Below are 23,067 nucleotides of genomic sequence, written 5' to 3'. Positions count from 1 at the left end.
CATTTTTGAATATATTTACATATTAAACATGTTAGGAAATAAAAGGCATAACAAACAGGAAGAATTACAAGAAAAAAAAAAAGCAAATAAACAAACAAAAATGTTAAAATAGTATGCATCTATCCACACTCAGTCTAATTCTCTCTCTGGATGCAGATGACATTTTCTATCCCAAGTCTATTGGGACCGTCTTGGATCAATGTTCTGCTGTGAAGAAGTAAGTCTATCATAGTTGATTGTCACATAATCTTGCTGTTATTATGTACAATGGTTTCCTGGTTCTGCTCCCTTCATTTGGCATCAGTTCATGTAAGTCTTTCCAGGCTATTCGGAAATCACCCTGCTCATCATTTCTTATAGAACAATAATATCATAACTTATTCAGCCATTCCCCAATTGATGGGCATCTACTGATTTTCCAGTTCTTTGCTACTACAAAAAGAGCTACTACAAACATTTTTGCACATATGATCCTTTCCCCTCTTTTATGATCTTTTGGAGATACAGACAACAGTGGTACTGCTAGATCAAAGTGAATGCACAGTTTTATAATCCTTTGGGCATAGTTCCAAATTGTTTTCCAGAATGGCTGGATAAGTTCACAACTCTACCAAAAATGAATTAATGTTCCAGTTTTCCCATATCTCTTCCAACAGTTATGATTTTCCTTTTCTGCTACTTTAGCCAATATGAAAGGTATGAAGTGGTACCTCCAAGTTGTTTTAATTTTCACTTCACTAATAAATGGTGGTTTATAATATTTTTTCATATAACTATAAATAACTTTAATTTCTATATCTGAAAATCATCTGTTCATATCCTTTGACTATTTATCAATTGGGGAATTACTTGTACTCATAAATTTAACTCATTCTCTATATATTTTAGAAATGGCCCTCTTATTCTTTAACCTATTGACCCCTCTAAAAGTTTCTTGCTTATCCTCTTCCCCCTACCATATCTCCTCTTATTTCTGTCTAAATTTAGACTTTTATAATCCCCCTCTGTCTTTCCTCTCCTTTATATATGTGTATGCGTGTGTGTGTGTGGGGGGGTGTTCCCTTTTTAGCCCATTTCAGACAACTGCTCTTCCCCTAATAGCTTCTTTTGTATTTATTTTTCCCTTTTTGGCTTAATTTGTATGAAATAAATGATCCTTTTGATGTCCCCCTACACAATTTTATATTTTTGAAGCACCCTAAATTTTATATATAAGAAGCAAATGATTTGGCTTTATTGAGGCCCTTATAATTGGTCTTTAATAATTTGCCTTTGAGGTGACCATATAAAAGCACAGGTGATTAAGATAGCCCATTCCGGAAACACTGCAGGGTCCCAGTGTTTTTTTTTTTTTTTTTTTTTCTTTCATGGCACTGGTCAGTCATCCAGTCAGTTACCAAGTATCCATTAAGCACCTACTATGTGTTAGATACTGTGCTAATCTTGGGAGATACAAAGAAAGCAAAATGACAATCATCCACGAGTTAACAATCTAACAGAGTTGACAAAATGCAAATAATGCTGTGCAAACATAGTTAGATAAGATAAAATGGAGATAATCAATGGAGAGAAGGCACTAGAACAAACTGCCACCGGGAAAGGCTCCTTGTAGATTTTTATCAGGGAACTGAAGAAAACCAAGGAGGTAGACATGGGAAGACTTCCAGACATGGAGGACAGCCAGTGTAAATGCTGAGTAGGAAATGCCTACTGGGAGTAACAACCTCTTTCTTTATTGAGCAAGTCATTTTCCTAAGCTCTCTAGGCCTTATGCTTTGTTAAATTTCTTTTTCTAAAGTAGGTTATTTGGACAGTCTGTTTCTTTTTCTATTAACATAGGCAGTTTATATTTTTATAAATTTCATCCAATGCACTTAAAATGTTAAATTTATTGGCATGCTGTCATCTAGGGGAGGGGGTAGAGGGAAGGAGGGGAAAATTCGGAAAAGAAGTGAGTACAAGGGATAATATTGTAAAAAAAAATTACCCATGCATATGTACTGCCAAAAAATTATAATTATAAAATTAATTTTAAAAATTATTGGCACGTATTAAGCAAAACAACTGATAATTGCTTTGATTTCATATTCATTAGTGATATATTCACTGTTTTCATTTTTTATTCTAATAATTTGGTTTTCTCTCTTTTATATTAATCAATGATTTATCCATTTTATTGCTTTTTTCACAAAACTTATTCCAAGTTTTATTTATTAATTCAATGGATTTGTATATTCAGTTGTAACAATTTCACTTTTATTTTTTAGGATTTCTAATTTGATGTTTACTTGGGAATTTTAAATTTGTTCTTTTTCTAATTTTTTTTTTAAAAACACATACCTAATTCATTGGTTCTTTTGCTTTAGAAAAAGAAATTTAGCAAATCATAAATGAACTTCCTAAGAAAAACCATCAGAACTAGATGGATTTACAAGAGAATTCTACCAAATGTTTAAAGATAACCTAATTCCAATAGTAAACAAATTATTGGAATGATAAGGAAAGAACCAATTCACTGTTCTTTCTCTATGGTATTAATGTGAGCATTCAGAAATAAAGATTTCCTTCTGATTACTGCTTTTAGTGTATCCCATAGATTTCTTTATGTTGTATGATTTTTATCTTTCTCTTTAATGAAATTATTTATTGTTTCTATGATTTGTTCTTCAGCCCACTCAGTGTTTAAGATCAGGTTATTTATTATCCAATTAGTTTTTTTTTTTCTTTTTTTTTTTTTTCCTGAGGCTGGGGTTAAGAGACTTGCCCAGGGTCATACAGCTAGGAAGTGTTAAGTGTCTGAGGCCACATTTGAACTCGGGTTCCAATTAGTTTTAAATCATGTTTCCATTGCCCCTTAAGATCTAAAAAGGTTGCATTTTTAAATTTCTGTTTGTCTGCATTAAACTATAAAGTTTTTATGCTCTAAAATATGATCAGTTTGTTTGACTTGTCTCAGATCAATGATTTTTAGCCCTACTATTTTTCTAACAAATTCTATTCCTAATTCTTGTTCTAGTATTTGTATATATATCTTATGTCCTGTTTCTGCTAATTCTTCTATCTTAACTCTATTACTTAATTTGTTTTAATAGAGTTAGGAGGGTTTTGGTAACCAAGTCCAACCTTTCTGACTCTGACTTAACCCTCCCTTCTTAATCTCCTCTCACCCAAGCATTCCTCCCATATCTTCTCTCCCCAGTCCTTCTTTATGCCATTTACATTAATTTACATCTCTCATCCAATTCGTATAAATCTAAACATCCTTTTATACCCCCATTTTATCCTTTATCCCTCTCTCATTAATCTTTTTCCTTTTTCCTATTGGCACAAATCTACATATCCTTTTATACCCCACCTTCTCCTATTCCCTTATCCTATTCCCACTTATTGAGAATAAGTCTTTCCAGGCTATTCTGAAATCACCCTGCTCATCATTTCTTATAGAACAATAATATCATAACTTATTCAGCCATTCCCCAATTGATGGGCATCTACTGATTTTCCAGTTCTTTGCAACCACAAAAAGAGCCACTTATTTCTTTATAGATATTGGAGCGTGCTATATCCTTCATGGATATATAGTGTTCCCTATTTAACCAATTAACTGAAAGAGGGTTTAACCAAATGAATCAAAAAGGTTTTAAGAGTGTTCTTGTACTGCTTTTTCTGACCACCTTGTGAGTGTTTGTCCTGTGTAAGTTCTCCATAAAATAGTCTTTTTTGATAAGCATATATTTGAAATTCGAACAATGTGGCCAGCCAAAAAGGGCTGTGCTCTATGCAGTAGCATTGGAATGCTTGGCAGTTTAGCTCAAGAAAGAATCTGTAACTGGTATCTTATTTTGCCAGGTGATTTTCAGAATTTTCCTAAGACAATTCAAATGGAAGTGAATGAGTTTCCTGGCATGGTGTGGGTAAACTGTCTCATTTTCACAGGTATGCAATATTGTGTCATCACAATAGCTCTGTCCACCTTCAGTTTGCTAGTCAATCTGATACCTTTCCTCTCCCTCACTTTCCTTTGGAACACTAGTTGACTCTGGGAATGCATGTGTCAGTCTCATTATGAATGTGGACATCCTTGGCAAGATAAGAGAATTTAAACACAGCATTCAAAACTTTACCATTTGTTGTAACTGGTGGTTCTACATATAGATGGTGTGGTGCTGGCTGATGAAGGAACTGTGCTTTCTCGATGCTAATTATTAGGCCAAAATTAGCACAAGCAGCAGAGAATTGATCCATATTTTGTTGCATCTTAGCTTCAGAGGCTGTATTGAGTGCACAATTATCTGCCAACAAAAAATCATGCATCAACACTCCCTCCACTTTAGTTTTGGCTTGTAGCCTTTTCAAGTTGAAAAAATTACCATCAATTCTGATGGAAGTGGATATCTTCAACATAAAGAAGATCCAACTCACTTCCAGTTGATCAATGATGGACAGAAATAACTACACCCAGAGAAGGAACACTGGGAAGTGAATGTAAATTGTTAGCACTACTGTCTATCTACCCAGGTTACTTATACCTTCGGAAGCTAATACTTAATGTGCAACAAGAAAATGGTATTTACACACATATATTGTATCTAGGTTATATTGTAACATATGTAAAATGTATGGGATTACCTGTCATGGGGGGAGGGAGTGGAGGGAGGGAGGGGATAATTTGGAAAAATGAATACAAGGGATAATATTATAAAATAAATAAATAAAGAAAGAAAAGAAAAGAAAAGAAAAGAAAGAAAGAAAGAAAAAATTACCATCAGTGCAGTAGTTGAATTTGATTCCATGATTGTTCTCAATAAAGTTGTTTGACAATGTGGCTGAAAGCATTATGCTAAAAAGCACAGGAGCAAACACACATTATTGTTTCACTCCACTAGTGACTGAAAAAGCTTGAGAATCTTGTCCATTGTCCAGAAGCTGGGTAAACTTGCCTTCATGAATTGACATAATAAATTGATGAACTTTCGTAGGCAACCAACTTTTGACATACTTTTCCATAAGTCTCACCACTGACAGTATCACAGGTCTTGGTGAGATCTACAAATGTCGTGTACAGCCGTCTGTTCCGATACTGGCATGTCTCCTGGAGTTGTCAGGCAGTAAACACCATATTGACTTTTTCTTGGCCCCTTCTGGAGCCACACTGCCTCTCAAGTAAATAAAATTCTCAAGGTATTGCTTAAAAACTTTAGAAATGATTTTACGGTGGGAGATACTGGCACAGAACCACTCAGCATGCTGTGCCCTCATCAGAGAAGGTAGTCTGCTTTTTAAGCAAAGAAGAATTGATTAAACTTGGAAGAAACATAAGATGCATAAAATTGGAAAAACCCTCCCAAATGTTCATAGGGACTATTTTTATACAATCTGTGGAAGAGCATTCCGAATCTGTATTATTCTGATCAGACACAGTGGGACACACTGTAACTCAACTCTAACATAGCGATGCTATTTTGGTCCTCTTAAAGAATGAAGGACAATAATCAAATAACCAGCCAAGAGTTTTCAAAATCCCCTCCCTGCCCCTCTAATGCCTCTGTGTCAATTCTTCTCTCAACTTCATTTATGTAACATAATTGCTAGTTTTATTTTTTTTCTAGATAATTTTGTTTTCAAAAGTCAGATCATACCCAACTATGCCCCAATCTTTCATTTGCGTTACCCAATTACTGATGTCAGTCTTAAACATATGGCAAACATTTTGTCCATGTTGAGTCAATTAATCTTTGATATAGGCTCTTATATGTTCAAATTTCTATTAAGTTTGGGTTTGGTTGATATAAAGTCCTGAAAATCTGCAAGTTCATTGGATGTCCATTTTTTTTCATTTAATATTATGTATAATTTTATTGGCTAGAATATTTTTGGCTGCAATATTGATTATCAATATATAGTATTGTAGGAGCTGTGGTCTTTTATTGTAGCTGCTGATAAATCCTGTACAATTCTAATTGTAACTCCAGCATATTTTATTTGTTATTTTTTGTGTGTTTCTTTTAAAAGCAGTAATATTTCTGTGTGTTTTCCACATGGGACCTCTTTGAGGTGGTGATAAGTAGATTTCTTTTTTTTTTTTTTTTTTTGGTTAAATTTCTACTTTTGCCTTACAGTCTATTACTTTAGGACCTGTGGTCAGTTTTTGAAAAGTTATCATGTACTACTGAGAAAAAAATGTATATTTATTTTTATTTCCTTTCAATTTTCCCTAGTTACCTATTATAACAAGTTTATCTAAAATTCTATTTGTGTCCTTGACTTTTTTCTTTTTTTTTTTTATCAGATTTATTTAGTTCTATGAGGGGAAACTTAAAGTGTTCCATGATTATAGTTTTGATATTTATTTCTACGTGTAGTTTATTTAGCCTTTCCTTGAAAAATGAGGTCATAACATTTGATACAAATTGGTTTTTTTATTGATATTACTTCATTATCAATGGTACCTTGAACCATAATGTACTTTCTCTGTTTGTCTCTTTAATCTATTTTAGCTTTAATTTTGTCTTTGAGCACAATTGTCACCCTTGCTTTTTTACATCTACTGAACCAAAATAAATTCTATTCCAGCCCTTTATTTTTACTCTGTGTATATCTCTCATTTTAAAATATGCTTCTTGTAAACAATATATTGTCAGATTCTTTTAAAAATCCATTTATGAGTGAATTCACCCTCTTCATATTCAAAGTCATAATTAGTAGTTATGTAATTCCCTGTATTCTATTTCTTTCACTGTTTATCTTTTTTTTCCTCTTTTTTCATCCTATCCCTCCTCAATTAATTTACTTCTAATCTTTGCTTCCTTGATCCACACCCCTTCCTTACTCACCTCTTTTTAATCTACCATCCTTCTAAGAGTCCCTCTCTTATTTTATTTTCTTATTTATGGCCTCTTATTTATTAATCTTCATGCTCTTCTAAAAGTCTCTTCTTTAGCCTCCTATTGCTTTGCCTCCTTATTTCTCTGTAAGTTGAAAAGACTTGTATACTCTTCTAGATATATGTAATTGCTTCTTTAACCCAGTACTATGAGAATAAGGTTCTAGCATTACCAGTCATCCACCTCTGATGCTCCACTGTAACAAGAATTTTTTCAGTCATCTCATTTGTATGAAGTAATTGTTTCATTTAACCTCTCTGTTCTCCAAGCGCTCTCTCTCTCTCTCTCTCTCTCTCTCTCTCTCTCTCTCTCTCTCTCTCTCTCTCTCTCTCTCTCTCTCTCTCTCTCTTTCTCTCTCTCTTTCTCTCTCTATCTGTTTTTCAAACTAGTAATGATGATATTCTCAAGAATTACATGGTTTTCTCATATAAAAAGTAAACTGGATTAAATCTCTTGTGATTGGTCTTTTGTGTTTACCTTCTCAAGTTTTCCCTGATTTTTGCAGGTCAAATTTTCAATTCTGATCTTTTCCTCACAAATCTTTGAAAATCCTTTCATTCATGCAGTATTAATTAACTTTGCTGAGTAAATTATTCCTTTATTCCATAGAATATCCTGTTTCTTGCTTATTGGTCTTTTAATGTAAAAGATAATTCAAATGGAAATGATTCTATTTTCTGGCATAGCCCCACTAGTCTGTTGAGGGCACACAACTAATGTATCTAAAGTAAGGGTTTAAACCCTGGACTTCCTGACTCCAGGCTCAGTATTCTTTCACTCTATCACTTAGCTATTAACGTTGCATACTTGTGTTTTACTGACTTTTTCAGAACTCCAATTATGGTGGAATGACATAAGCTTTTTTCTAGGGTTCCAATATCCAGGGAGGACATGGTTTCTTCTTTTGGCCCTTTTTTGCCTGCTCCTGATCCATCAGGCTCTCTAGGTCACCTTCATCATTATACCTCGGTTCAAGGCTTTCTTTCTTGTCATAGATTTCATTTTTCTCTAAGGCAATGAGAGTTTTTCACTGGATTTTCCATCCCCCACAAGACATAAATGGATTAGGTTCAAAGAAGAACCATTTTGAGGGGTGAGCTAAGCTTTTCTCTAGAGGCAACAATAATGTAATGGACTATGTCAGATTTGGAGTCAGGAAGACCTACATTTTAATCCTTTCTCAGATACTTATTGACTATATATATTATGCAAGCCATAGAAGTTCCCTCTAGCCTGTTTCCTCCTCAGTAAAATAGTGATAATAAAAAATAAATATTTCATAGTGTTGTTGTAAGAATAAAATTTGATAACTTATTTAAAGTGCTTTATAAACTTTCACGCACTTTGGTGTCTGGTAGTGATGGAGCATCTCTAATGCTCCATTTTTTGTTCCCCAAGTCTCTCTGATTCTATGATACTAATCATGGGGAAAATCTGAACTTGTGATGTCACTCAATGACAAGACTGAGCCTGGCTCAGAAGTCAGTGGATGTCATTGCCATGAGTCCTGCAGATTCTCAGTACAGCTGTCCTCCCCCACTTTTTTTTTTTAATTTAGTCTGTTCACATCAAATTCTATCTGATGCAATATCTGCCAGCTCCAATATTCTGTAGCCCCCTGGGTGACACAGGAACATAGAAACTTCTCTATGAGGCCTCCTGTCTAATAGTCTCTGTTGACCACCAGGTCAGAGATTTCAAAACATGTTTTTTTTTTCCTCCATTTGTGTTTTTGCTGTGGATGTGCAGACACAGCTGGAGATGCTCGAGGCAGGAATGGTCCCTAGAAATCCTCCTGGAGCTGCAGGTCTCTGTGGACACAATTGTCAGTGACTAATCCCAAGGTTGCTGAGAGGCAAAGTAGAGTTTAAGGGTCAGAGAAACTTTCCAATTACCTCCTTAGTCTTACATCACTGTTTTTGTCCTTGATGGTAAGACAACTGTTTATTCATGTTTTCCCAGAGGTAGAGGGAAGACTTAACCTGACCATCTGCTCCAGAACAGGAAATTGCAGTTCCAGGAATTTTCTAAGCAGATCAAACCTCAAGTGTTTATTGCTCTAATTAGAGCATAATTATGTCAATTCTGTGGCTCCTGCCACTCTTGGGGCTTTAGCTAATGTGTTCAGAAAAAAAAAAATTCTCTTTTGTATTCAGTCCTGTTCTTGTCACTGTACCTCTCTGCTTCCCCCAAATCAGCCCCAGCCTTGTCAGAAATGGGGGATCTCAGATTGGGACTTTTCTCCCCATGTATACAAAGTGAGAAGTTTCAGAGAAATAGGACTCTTTGAGAGTAAACCTAACAAAGACTGTTGGCCCAGCCTGCCTGAACCTCAGAGAGGGCTGATTATTAGACAGTTCTTTATGGAAGAGGCAGGTGGGAAGATGCGTTCTTGCCTGCTTTCCTTGCTTCTGTAGCTCATAGTCAGTTTCCATCTATTTTATTTTCTCACAGAGCTAAAGAGTGAGAGGGTTGTCTCTGTCTCCCAATCTTAGTCTTTTGTTTCTTCCAGTCTCTATGTCTGAATTTGCATCTCTATCTGTGTGTCTGCCTCTCTACTTAATGATCTTGAAGCACTTAGTTCTGCTTATATTGTGAACAACTTTAGTAAATACAAGACTCCAATATCCAATGATACAATCTCCAATATAAACACTAAGAATCTTTATTATATTAGGCTTAAACACAGACACAGACACACAGACACCCTCCTTCCAGTGATTCCTGCCCAATTTCACTGTGAAACCACTGGTAAGAAGGATAGGTCATAGAAGGTGACAATTTTGCTGCATTTCTATTGCTTTTGAGTTCTTTCTGCATTTTACATTCCCTTTGTGACTTTCTTTTTTGTCCTCCACATTTTTTCATCCCCATTGGTCTAACATTAAGAGCTCTTTTAATATTTCTTGAATACTTTTAAATGTTCCCAATTCTTTTCTATTCTATTATTATTCACCACCTAAGCTGAGTAGATGAAAATTGGCATGAGACAGGTAAACAAGCTCCCACTCTAAGTGTAGCATTGGACAAAAACAGGTTCCTTTTTTGCCTCTTGTACCCTTTGACAGACTTTCCTTGAGAATGGTGACAGGGAAATTTGTTCTTTTTCCTCTTATTCTAATTGTAGCAAGCATGAATGAAAAAAAGAATGGACACAGGGTATTAAATTCTTAGAAAACAGACAGTTAGCAGAGGGAAAGTCAGTTTAGATGTAAATGATAGAGTGAATGAGAAAGCCTAAATGTATTTTTATGCTTTCCTGACCCCTCCCAGAATACAGGTCTGTCTTACATTAAAGTTGAGAGCTACTAGAGAAATATTTCTGAGATAGTAAATATCTTGTAAGCACAGAATGTGCGTACAAATTTGCAGTGCTTCTTATCTCTTAAACATGTTTCTGTGATTTCTCTCACCTGGAGACCCTCATCTCCACCCATGAATACCCTCTTTCTTCTAGCACTATGATTTATTCATGAATTCTTCCTCTAGTAGGAAGGTGTCTCCCCATGCTCAGTAGTCCTAACTCTGTATCAGTTACAGGTCAAATATTTCCCACTGACTTGTATGACAAGTTTATGGGTCTACTATGCTTCTCATGATTGAATCCTGAGCCTTCGGGGGGTAGAGTAGAAGTTATGGGAACATAATATTATCAGGTATTGCCCTAATACATTACCTGTATTCAGATTCAGAATACTACACAGAAAAGATAACATTATCTCTTATCTCCTACTTGGAAAGTTTCCCCAAGTTTTCCCATGGAAAAAGCCATACAGATTAAATACCTAGACATAGCCTTAGTGTCAAGGAAAAGGAGAGGGGTACTGAGACACCATGTCATCAGTTCAATACTTTTTCTTTATTTTCTCTAAGTAAGAAAATTTGAAGAAGAGGTGTAAATAATGAGTTGTTGGTCACACATGTTCTAAGATGAGAACCCTACAAAAGCTAGCCTTCCTAGAAGGCACAGCAACATTGGAGAAAGCCAGAAGGGAACAGAACTAGAGAAGCTACAGGAAGCAAACTTTTTGTGGAGTAAGGAGGATGTTTACAAAAGTGTAGAACGGGCAGGGAGGATGGATACACTGCATTCTTCTGGTGTACTGGGTGGTGTGAGGTGTCTGAGTACTATGAAGAAGAGAAGAGATCATTCTTCTTCATAGGGTTATTATCAGGAACAAATTATTCTTTGGGAGAAGGGGTCATGGAAGCTCATACTTCTATTGTGGAACAAAAGACAGGACTTGTGTTGACTAAAGCTTGGTTAGGGCAGGAGAAATTGTGAGTTTATATTCAGACACAGATTCCAGAAGAGCACATGGCTTTTGGTATTCGCTTCTAATCTTTTTTTTTTTTTTTTTTTTTTTTTTTAACTTCCTAGTATGTTTTCATTAACTCTTAGAAGAATTCCTTACAGATAATACTATAGGGAGCATTCCTTTTGAGAATGAGTTGGATTAAATGATTTCTTGGCTGATTTCAAAACCTTAAATTCTATGATTCTGAAATGATAGACATTCAGTATACATTTATTTAAATGAATGAGTGAGTGAGTGAATGAGGTACTCTTAGAGGCAGAACCATTACTAGGAGCTCAAAGCAAATAATCCTCAACATTACAATCATAAGAGAGGAATAGTAAAAGAACAAGGAAGGATCACTATAAATATATTATAATTATACTACATTATACAAATAATATATATTAATATAATAACAATAATAATATATTATTATTAATATATTCAAAATGAATTAGAGTCTTTAGATTTGAACTTTTATGTCCTAGAATATCCTCCTTTAAAGGATCTTATCTTATATAATTCAGGAAAACATAAAGGATTTTAAAAATTAGATTAGAGATAATGGTTCTCTAGTTCACATATATCTAGTATGATATAACAATATAATCACTTTAGTTTGATATAATGATATAATCACTCTAACTTGATAAAGTGATATAAACATTATAGATTGGCTTATACTCAGTATACTGTAATGATGTAATTGTAATAGGGTATTTAAGGGCTGAGAGAACTGGGGACAAAGGCAGACTCAGACTGAGACTTGTTGAGACTAGCAGACTGCAGGAGACTGGGTCAGACTGAGTCTGGGTCAGACTATGACAGACACAGACTGTGAAGGAGACAATAAAGACTTTGGACTCTATTCTTGTCCATCTTCATGGTGACTATCCTGCTGAGACCAAGACCTCTCTGGAGGACCTCTAAAAGCTATCTCAAACATTACAAATAATGGTGATAGCGGGCAACCTTGTTTCACCCTTGATCTTATTGAGAATGGTTCTAGTTTGTTCCCATTACATATGACATTTGCTGATGGTTTTTAAATAGATGCAATTGACTATTTTAAGGAAAAGTCCATTTATTCCTACACTCTCTAGTGTTTTTAATAGGAATGGGTATTGGATTTTTATCAAGTGCTTTTTCTTCATCTATTGAGATAATCATATGTTTTTTCTTAGTTTAGTTATTGATATAGTCAATTATGCTAATAGTTTTCCTAATATCAAACCAGCCCTGCATTTCTGGTATAAATCCTACTTGGTTGTGGTGTATTATTCTGGGGATGACTTTTTGTAATCTCTTTGCTAATATTTTATTCAAGAGTTTTGCAAATATTCAATAGGGAGATTGGTCTATAATTTTCTTCCTCTATTTTCATTGTACCTGGTTTTAGATATCAATATCATGTCTATGTCATAAAAGGAATTTGGTAGAAGTCTTTTTTCCCCTATTTTTCAAATAATTTGCATAGTATTGTAATTAATTGTTCTTTAAATATTTGGTAGAATTCATATGTAAATCAATGTGGCCTTGGAGATTTTTTTCTTAGGGAGTAGATTAATAACTTATTCTATTTCTTTTTCTAAAATGGGACTATTTAAATCGTTTATTTTCTCTTCTGTTAATCTGTTCAATCTATATTTTTGTAGGTATTCCTCATTTATAAAATCAAATTTGTTGATATAAAGTTGGTCAAAATACCTCCTAATAATTGGTCAAATTTCCTCTTTATTTGTGAAAAGTTCTCCCTCTTCATTTTTGAGACTAACAATTTGATTTTCCTCTTTCCTTTTTCTAATTAAATTAACTAAAGGTTTATCTATTTTGTTATTTTTTTTTTCATAAAATCAACTCTTTGTTTTATTTATCAATTCAATAGTTTTCTTCAAGTTTTATTAATCTCCCCTTTTACTTTTAGAATTTCAAATTTGAGATTTAATTGGGGAGGTTTAATTTGTTCTTTGTCTAGGTTCTTTAGTTTCAAACCCAGTTCACTGATCTTTTCTTTCTCTATTTTATGCAAGTAAGCACCTAGAGATATAAAATTTCCCCTAATTACTGCTTTGGCTGCATCCCATAAATTTTGGTATGTTGTCTCATTATTGTCATCCTCTTGCATGAAATTATTGATTGTGCCTATGATTTGCTATTTCACCCATTCATACTTTAGGATTAGATAAATGGTAACTTTTTGATTCTCATCATAATCAGTATTATACTCTCAGTGTTACAGATGAGGAAACTGAGGCAAAATTAAGATCTGAAAGGTAATTTGAACTCAGGTTTTTCTAATTTCAGGTCCAACTAGGTGACCCTGTATTCTAACATCTGGAGAAACTCTAGGATGTACTCTCAATCCACTTTGTCTGCATCTCATAATTCCTATTCTGTCCTCTTCCCTTCATCTTATAGTTTCTCTCTCTCCCCCCCCCTTTCTCTCCCTCTCCCTCTCCCTCTCCTTTTCCCTCTCCCTCCTTTCTCTCTCTCTCTGTACCATAGCTAAGTATCATTTCTTACTCAGTAGTCCAAGAAAGGCTTTCTGTCCCTTACTCTTTGCAGTGATAACTGCAGGTTGTTGACTCTCTCTGCTTGCCTTCCCCTAAGCACATCATCCTTCTGAATAGTGCTATGGTTTGGGGGGTTTAAAACCATTTCTTCTTAATTCATTCAGTCCGAAGTCCCAGCCTATTGGACACTAAGGAATAAAATCCCATCACCTTAACTGTATTCAAACTCTGTTCACACAAAAATAATGGTAAATCTTCAGCCAAATCCATGATAAAACTTTTGATGAGAATAAGCTTGAGAAATAGAGATCTTTTACCAATCTCCAGCTGACACTGATGTTTTAAGCCCTATTTTGGGTGGGTCTGGTCATTTATAGAGTATTGGATTCATAAAATTGTACTGATTTCTAGCACAGCATACCTGTCTGTCTTGTCCATGAAAACAGTTTGGCTAAATGCTTTATGGATGTTTTCCCTTGGTGATTTTCTATAATCCTACAGAAGATTTGCTTACATCTGCCATCACCCATAGCACAGAGGAATAGCAGCATAGAAACTTATCCCAGAACCAGTTCTAGCTGAACTTCATGATAACTGGTAGGAAGTGTGAAATGATAAGGAGGGAGAGGAAAAGAAGGCAGACAAATACCATGGTAACAATGAAATTAAGTTCATGTTCAGATAGAGCTTCTAAAACGGCTGCAATCCAAAAATAAAATCCAAAGGGCCTCAGAGAGGACATCACACATGAACTCACCCCACAACATATCAGCCAAAATGGGATGTGAGGTTCCTGCAGGTTTCTGAATAAAACAGACAAGTTTATGGTACTTAAAGTTAGGCTCTGGTCCTTCCAGCTGGCTTTACAGGAATATGTTCTTAAGCAGAACAGATTTTGAACAAAATAGATTAGGCAGTGAAATGGTGGAGAATGCAATTTGTATTTATAGATAGCTAGGTGGTGCAGCAGAGTGGAGGCCTGGAGTAAAAAACGATAATAATAATATTCCTGATTTCAAATCTGGCCTTCATCATTTACTAGCTATGTGATTCTGTGTAAATTACCTTTCTACCTCAGTTTTCTTATCTGTAAAATGATTTGGAGAAGGAAATGGGAAACCACTCTTTTATCTTGGACAAGAAAACCTCCCATGTGGTAACAAAGAGTTGGAAAAGACAGAAAATTACTGAAAAACAAAAGCAATTTAGCTACTGGCTATATAAAGTCATGGATTAAATATTGGACCACCAGTCAATAATGCCTGATCTCAAAACCAGATTTAGGCAATTAATAGCTGTATGACTCTGATTAAATAAAATAAGCTTCTTTGGTGTTCTCTGCCTAATAAATAAAGCAGGATTTTAAAGGATCCATTCCAAAAGTTCACATGGACTATTTGTGTCTGACCAATTGGCACCTAACTTACAGAGTTAAATTGAGAATAAAATGAGATAATATTAATACAGTTCTTTGTATTCCTTAAATCTTTATATATATATATATACATATATAATTTATTCTAGATATTTTTGCTGTGATGATCATCCCGTTTCCAATTTTATCTATAAATTATTTAGTTCTCTCTCTTTCTCAGTGTGTATATCTCTGTCTCTTTCTCTCCTTTTGTCTCTCTGTCTTTCTTTCTCTTTATCTCTGTCTCTCTGTCTTTCTCTTTCTATCTTCTTCCCTCTTTCTGTCTCTTTTTGTCTCTTGCACAAAGAAATAAACACACACTCACAAACACAAACACACCCCAACACACACACTTGTCTCTCTGTGAAAAAATCTGTGCAACTCTGTGTTTCACTTCCATTTGGGCCTGTACCAGGCCTTCAATTTTACATAGTAAATTTGTGGAAATATCAGCTCCAATGGTCACCTCTGTACAAATGATTCCTAGATCTCTGCCTTGTCACCTTGCACTTTTGAATCAAAATCTAACTTAACATCTATTCCTGCTTCCAGTCAGCCTTTAGACACCAATTCTTAGTCTCTCCTTTCCTGACCAAAACAAAAAGCAAAAAAAGAAAAATCATAATCACTCTAGTGGACCAATATACCAGGCTAATATTCAAAATGTCCTTAATTACTTATTGCTCAAAAAAATTATCTTTGAATTTTTAAATAGCAAAGACACCCGGATCAGATGTAGAATGGGCCTAAAAACTCAAATCACAAAGACCATCTTGACTACTTCTTCCTCTCCAATTATAAAGAAAAACAGTCCAGGATTTTGAGTCGTAAACTTTATGAATAGCAAGGCTTCCCACTCAGGATCCATTGTCCCATCACTGGGATACAAGTTTGTGGAGATGCAGGCTGGCAACTGCTCCTGTAGCCTGTACACCCCTCCCTCTGCAAGACCCAAAAAAAGAAGGTTGTTGCCTCCAAAGTTTTGACATGGAGCATTCATTTTTTTTTTTATAATTATAAAATTTTTGACAGTATAATGCATGACTAATTTTTTTATAACATTATCCCTTGTATTCATTTTTTCCAAATTATCCCCTCCCTCCCTCTACTCCCTCCCCTAGATGACAGGCAATCCCATACATTTTACATTGTTACAATATAACCTAGATACAATATATGTGTGTAAATACCATTTTCTTGTTGCACATTAAGTATTAGATTTCGAAGGTATAAGTAACCTGGGTAGATAGACAGTAGTGCTAACAATTTACATTCACTTCCCAGTGTTCTTTCTCTGGGTGTAGTTGTTTCTGTCCATCATTGATCAGCTGGAAGTGAGTTGGATCTTCTTTATGTTGAAGATATCCACTTGATGGAGCATTAATTAATGCTCCAGGTCCATTCATTCCTTCTCCATTCCTCTGGAAGAGCTGGGAAAGGCAAAGACTTTTTTTTTTTTTTTTTTAATGTTTTGATTTTTTAATTATAGCTTTTTATTTACCAGATCTATGCATGGGTAATTTTACAGCATTGACAATTGCCAAAGCTTTTGTTCCAATTTTTCCCCTCCTTCCCCCACCCTTTGCCCCAGATGGCAGGTTGACAAATACATGTTAAATATGTTAAAGTATAAGTTAAATATAATATATGTATACATGTTCATACAGTTGTTTTGCTGTACAAAAAAGAATCAGACTTTGCAATAGTGGACAATTAACCTGTGAAGGGAATCCAAAGTGCAGGCGGACAAAAACAGAGGGATTGGGAATTCTATGTAGCGGTTCATAGTCGTCTCCCAGAGTTCTTTTGCTGGGTGTAGCTGGTTCAGTTCATTCCTGCTCTATTGGAACTGATTTGGTTCATCTCATTGTTGATGAGGGCCTCGTCCATCAGAATTGATCATCATACAGCATTGTGGTTGCTGTGTACTATGTTCTGTTAGTTCTGCTCATTTCACTCAGCATCAGTTCCTGTAAGTCTCTCTAGGCCTTTCTGAAATCATAAGGGAAAGGTTTCTTTAGCAGACTGTCTCTAAGTGGATTCCCATTGCTTGCATTTGTGTCCCAAATCTCCCCATCACCTTCTACGACTGATAGAATTGGGAATATCAAATCTAGGGTTATACTGAAGATATCATGTCTTTGGAAAAGCTCTGGAAGAATGTGAGGAAAGATGCTGAAAGGGCTGGATCAGCCAGAGGAAAATAGGGACAATCCCTGGATCTGGGCAGAGACGCTAGTACAGATGTGCGGCTCACACGTCACAGTGAGGGGGATACAGGCCCAGGGGAGGCAGAAGGCCCTGACTTAGCTACATCCAAAGCCCCTGTGAGGTCTCAGTTCTGCCCTCCAACCTCTGGGTTACTGCTTATAATCTGTTAAAAGTGCTGGTGCTTTACCCAACCACTAGCTATCCTCATGGGAGCACGTATGACTGGAGAGAAATGAAGAAGGATCTACAGGCTACTCCTGTCTGACTTTTACAATGACTTTTACAAGGTCTCACACATACACACACTCTCCCCAAAGCTGTCCTCCCCTGCACCCATCCCTCCCTTGTCCTATGCACAGAGCCCCCCCTCCCCCTTGTGGGACTGGTGAGCAACAAGCTGGAGTCTCCTTCTGGCTGTGGGATCCCCACCCTGTGGGTGGGGTGATTTGGGGACATGCAGCCAGTAGGTGGTGCTGTGGAACTGGCTCTGGGCAGGCAATGGGGGACAGGAGGAGCCTGGGGATCTCAGTGGAGAGGAGCCCAGCTGGCTGTTTCTGTGGCTACTCGGACCCCTTGGAATCATTCATGGGTGACATTTCAGCTGGGCTCCACCCCCTCCCCCAAGAGACACACCTTCCCCAGGGAACCGGTAACCCCAGATTTAGGACCCAGGGAAGGGTCCTAAAGAAGGCCCAGATTTGCATCCAGCCCTGCCCCCTCCCCAGCTCATCCCAGGCTCCCAGGGGGAGGATAAGAGGGGCCTGGCAGAGCCCGGACCCCGCCGGTTCTCTCTGGGGAGCAGAGCTCTCGGGTCCCCCGCACCATGGCCTGGCCTCTCGTCTGCCTCCTGCTGCTCAGCTTCTGCTCAGGTCAGGGCTGGCCCTGCTCCTCCTGCTCCCCCTCCCTGTCCCGGGGGCTCCTGGGAGGGTCTCTGAGCCCCTCCCCCCTCTCCCCTGTGCTGGGACATTCATGTCTGTCTGTGTTTCCAGGTTCCTTCTCCCAGCCTGTGCCGACTCAGGCTCCCTCCCTGTCTGTGTCCCTGGGAGCCACGGCCAGACTCTCCTGCAGCCTCAGCAGTCAGCACAGCGGGTATATGATCTATTGGTACCAGCAGAGCCCGGGAAAGGCCCCTCGGTACCTCATGTATGTCAGCAGCAGTGGAGGTGTGGGCAAGGGCGAGGGGGTCCCCGCCCGCTTCTCGGGCTCCGCCTCTGGGGCCGATCGCTACTTGTCCATCAGCAGCGTCCAGCCTGAGGATGAAGCCGATTATTACTGTGCGACATATCAGAGTGGTTACCACAGTGACACATTCAGTGGGGAAGTGGGACAAAAACCTCCCTGCAGCCCGGCTCTGGCCCCGACTTCTGGTACATCTCCAAGGGGGCGGCCCTGTGTGGGGCCTCACCCCCAGAGCCCTTTATCAATAAGCCAATGGGTCCAAAACTGGGCACTTATCAAGTGACCCATCAGTGGGACAATAAGGAAGAAATGCTCAAGAAGACTCTCCCACCAATGTGCTGAGATCAGGGAGAAGAATGGGCCCACGCTGGCAGGGCATCAGGGGAGGGGCCCCCAAGACAGCCCCTTCCTGAGGCTCTGCGGGGTCCCAGGGCTTTTCTCCTCCCATGGCACTGGGTACAGTCAGCCAGTCACCAAGCAGTCATTAAGCACCTACTGTATGTCACTACTATGCTGAGCTTTGGGGTATAAACATAGGGAAACAACAATCCCTGCTTTCAGAGAGCTTACAATCCAACCTGGGAGACAAAATGTGAAAACTGCTCACACCTAGGAGTGGACAAAGTGGAGGCAATCAGGGCGGAGATGGCGCTCTCGGGCTTGGGAAGGGCTCCTTGCAGGGGAAGATTTTACCAGGGAAGCCGAGGAGGCAGCCATGGGACGGCTGAGCCTTCCAGTCCTGGGGGATTTATGAGCAGGGAGATGGAGAGTCTGGTGGGAGTAAGCACCTGTCAGGCAATCACGCCCTCAGCTCTCCAGGGCTGGCCCCTCCTCAGTTGGCCTCTTTTCTAGGTGACCTCCCTGGGCCTCTCGCTCCCATCATCTCCTTGCACCCACGGAGACCAGGCTCCCGTAACCACGGAGCCTCCCTGGCCACCCTTTCCAGCCCCGGCTGCACTGTTCCTCTTACTCCTCCTGTGGTGAGGGAGACAGGCTCCTCCCTGGTCCCACTGGCACTGCCGGGCTCTCCCCTGCCACCCCCACACTCAGCAACCTCTCCTTCGCTTCTTGGATTTCCATACAATTCTGGTCTCTCTTGTCTACTGAGCTCCCCACAGTCTCCCTACTCTGCTACTTGCTCAGTCCAGGAGTCCAAGACCTTGGACTAGCATCAGACTCAAATTTTCTTCCCTGCAAATGTCGGGGTCTCTCTTGGGGCCTCCGGGCTTCCTTCCAGCTCAGAGACTGGGTGATGACTGTGTCCTGTCTGTCACTATTAGCAAAGCCATTCATGGCCCCACCAGAAAGCAAAGACTCATTTCCCTGTGTGGGTGGGTAGGGGAACCTTGTCAGACCTGTCCCAGCTGAGGGGATTTCATCATTTAATGTCCCAGTCTCCATCAGTCCCCAAGCCCTGAGTTCTTAAAGCTTGCAGCCAGTGCGAGCCTCCTCAACTCACCAACACACTCCTAGGAAGTAGAGAGAGGGGGTCTTTTATCCCGGGCGGGATTCTGCTTCCAGAGATGGAAGCCATGCTCAGCACTCATCTTGGTTCTGCTGCCTGGGAGGGGGATTTTCTTCTGCTCCCTTTCCTCTGGAGCCTGGGTTCCTTTGGCCAGAGTCTGGGCCCTTCGACAGCCTTGGGTACCAGGCTGTGTGCCCTATTCATCAGTGACATTAAGCTTGAAGAATCGCCTATTGAGAAAAGCAAATTTAGGAATGGTACAGCTAGGTCCCAGAGTGGATAGAGGGCCAGCCTTGGGGTCCAGGAGCCCTGAGTTCAAATCCAGCTTCAGACACTTTGCAAGTCACTGAATCCTTTTAGCCCCCATTCTTCCTGTGTAAACTAAGCTGGAGCAGGAAGTGGCCAAAGCTCTCCACTATCATCGTGGTGAAAACCCACAATGGAATCATGTCGTCCCACATTAAAACACGTGTCATATGTGACATATGTCGTACCATATTAAAACAGCTTAATAACAACAACCACAACAACTACAACAACAAATCACATTGAGATGTATTTGGCGAAAAAAAAAAAGCAGAATAAGCTGGACTTTTCAGGTGGATTGGAGCAGGGGAAGGAAATCTCCTGTTAAGAGGCCTCTCAGGCGATTCCTGAGAAGGAGGCTTACTGTTTCGGGGACCACATCTTCATGGGACATTTGAACTCAGGACAAAATGTGCTGAAGAACTGAACGTTGGGAGTGGGGCAGCAAGGAGAGTGGATGCTCATGAATATTGCCGGTCCTTATTCTTGTATCTTGCTTTCTTCCCACCATACAACACCAAACATGGCCCTGCGCCGGACATGTCTTTGCATGTATACAGTTGGCTACAAAGAAGGGGGATGCTGACAGTCCTGTCAATTGGGGCACCCGTTGTTCCCAGTTCTGCTTGTCAGGCAGTGTTGGGGGGAGGCGTTCTGGACTAGGGGACGCCCGCAGAGCAGCTCTTTGCATTTCCTGCTCCTTTCCCTTCCCCCGAGCTGCAGCTCATCCTGCTTCTGCTGCTGAGCCAGACTTCTCGGAACTTCTCACTTTAGCTGTGGAGGACGTCTCTGAATTGTCTTCAAAAAACCAAGAAGACGTCTCCCTCCTGCCCCCCCAGCTTCCAGCTGTGACTCCAAGAAGTGTCACTGCCATAACAGCCCCAACCCCGTTCTCACACGGGGAGGGAAGGGCTCTTCTTTTTTTTTTTTTTTTTTTTTCTGAGGCTGGGGTTAAGTGACTTGCCCAGGGTCACACAGCTAGGAAGTGTTAAGTGAGGGAAAGGCTCTTAAAGTTGCTGGTGACTTAAGGCAGGATGTCAGCCCAGCCCCGGGAGGACTTCCTCCTGTAGTGTAGCAGGATGCGCGAGTCTTGTTCGCTGGGACACATTTCCAGCTCGGCCAGAGGTGGAAGCCGCCAGGTTCCCCCGGCATCCGTCAGGCCTGAGAGTCCGGCAGCCATTGCCGTGAAAGGACTCAGAGGCTTTGTCTCCAAACTGCTTCCCCGGTGAGATGAGGCCTCCACACAAAGGCCTGCTTCCCCAGGCTGAGCTGGTCCAGCGGCGGAGGGGCCGGGGCAGCCGGGATCGGAAGGATGGGGGTTCTGCAGCCACAGCAGCCACAGGGAGCAACAGGAACCTAGTGTGTGATGGCCGATAAAAACTGACCTCTGCACAACTGACCCAGAGACAGCAGAAGCAGTTCTAGAGCAGATGGGGATTGGGGGAAGGACTAGAACCCGTCTGCTCTAAAATATCTTTAGGAACTCTCTTTGTGCTGGAAAAAAATGGGAATTGCCTGGAAGCCCATCACTGGGAGGGGACTAAACAAGCTGGAAAAGGATGGTGATGGGGGGGGGGGGAGCAGCCTCAGGGGCCTCCTTTATTCACTTTTGTTCCAAACATGGGCTGGATAAAAATGTTTGTCCACCAGGGGGCAATGTGGCCCCTGGGCAGGCAGGGGGCCAGAGGGAGCTGGGGGATCTGGTTGCTCTGGCTTCCTGTGATCACTCAGGTGCAGCATCTCAGCTGGGGGGGCGGGGCAAGGTATCCCAGCCCTCGGTACCCACATCCTCCTTATGGGACCTGTGACTCTAGTTACTTAAGAAGGCCCAGATTTGCATCCAGCCCCGCCCCCTCCCCAGCCCATCCCAGGCTCCCAGGGGGAGGATAAGAGGGGCCTGGCAGAGCCGGACCCGCAGGTTCTCTCTGGGGAGCAGAGCTCTCGGGTCCCCTGCACCATGGCCTGGCCTCTCGTCTGCCTCCTCCTGCTCAGCTTCTGCTCAGGTCAGGGCTGGCCCTGCTCCTCCTGCTCCCTCCTCCCTGTCCCGGGGGCTCCTGGGAGGGTCTCCGAGCCCCTCCCCCCTCTCCCCTGTGCTGGGACATTCATGTCTGTCTGTGTTTCCAGGTTCCTTCTCCCAGCCTGTGCTGACTCAGGCTCCCTCCCTGTCTGTGTCCCTGGGAGCCGCAGTGAGTCTCACCTGTACCCTGAGCAGCCAGCACAGCACCTCCACTATTGAATGGTTCCAGCAGAACCCAGGAAAGGCCCCCCAATTTGTCATGAAAGTGACGAGTGGTGGAAGTGTAGAGAAGAGTGAGGGGATCCCCGCCCGCTTCTCGGGCTCCGGCTCTGGGGCCCATCGCTACTTGTCCATCAGCAGCGTCCAGCCTGAGGACGAGGCCCATTACTATTGTGGGGCAGCTTATCATAGTGATCGTAGGTATAGTTAACACAGTTCCGAACCATTCAGTTCGGAAGTGGGACAAAAAAATCCCTGCCCACCCAGCTCCCTCCCTGGCCCCGACTTCTGCTAAAGGGACCTGGGGGACCCGAGACTGGTCTTTCTGTTTTGTTATCTCTGGCTCAGAACTCAATTTCTATGGCTGCCCAAGACCACACTAAGAGTAAGTCCCAGAATGCACCTTGACTCCAGGCCCTGTCTCCCCATGAGCACTTTCCCCTCTTTCCCAACTTATTTTCCAGGACTTGGAACCAAGGAAGGGCTTCAGCTGAGCCTTCAGCCCTGGGATTTGGCTGGGGGGGGGCCCTGCCATGAGGAGGCTGCTGCAGCTGGGCC

At 40.4% G+C, this 23,067-nt stretch overlaps 2 gene segments (V, D, J or C); both read left to right on the top strand.

Annotated features, from left to right (window-relative positions):
• The first annotated feature begins 18,060 nt into the window (after positions 1-18,060).
• Positions 18,061-21,650, top strand: LOC141538606 (immunoglobulin lambda variable 4-69-like). The segment is given in 4 exon segments: positions 18,061-18,192; positions 18,313-18,690; positions 19,355-19,482; positions 21,537-21,650. Coding segments are annotated over 4 exon segments (666 nt in total).
• A 543-nt stretch (positions 21,651-22,193) lies between these two features.
• LOC141560982 (immunoglobulin lambda variable 4-69-like) lies at positions 22,194-22,720 on the top strand. The segment is given in 2 exon segments: positions 22,194-22,276; positions 22,398-22,720. Coding segments are annotated over 2 exon segments (369 nt in total).
• The last annotated feature ends 347 nt before the right edge of the window (positions 22,721-23,067 follow it).

The sequence above is a fragment of the Sminthopsis crassicaudata genome, chromosome 1 (genome assembly GCF_048593235.1).
Source record: "Sminthopsis crassicaudata isolate SCR6 chromosome 1, ASM4859323v1, whole genome shotgun sequence".
In the NCBI taxonomy this organism is placed as follows: Eukaryota; Metazoa; Chordata; class Mammalia; order Dasyuromorphia; family Dasyuridae; genus Sminthopsis; species Sminthopsis crassicaudata.
Note: the sequence above shows the minus strand (reverse complement) of the source record. Positions and strands in the feature narration are given on the sequence as shown.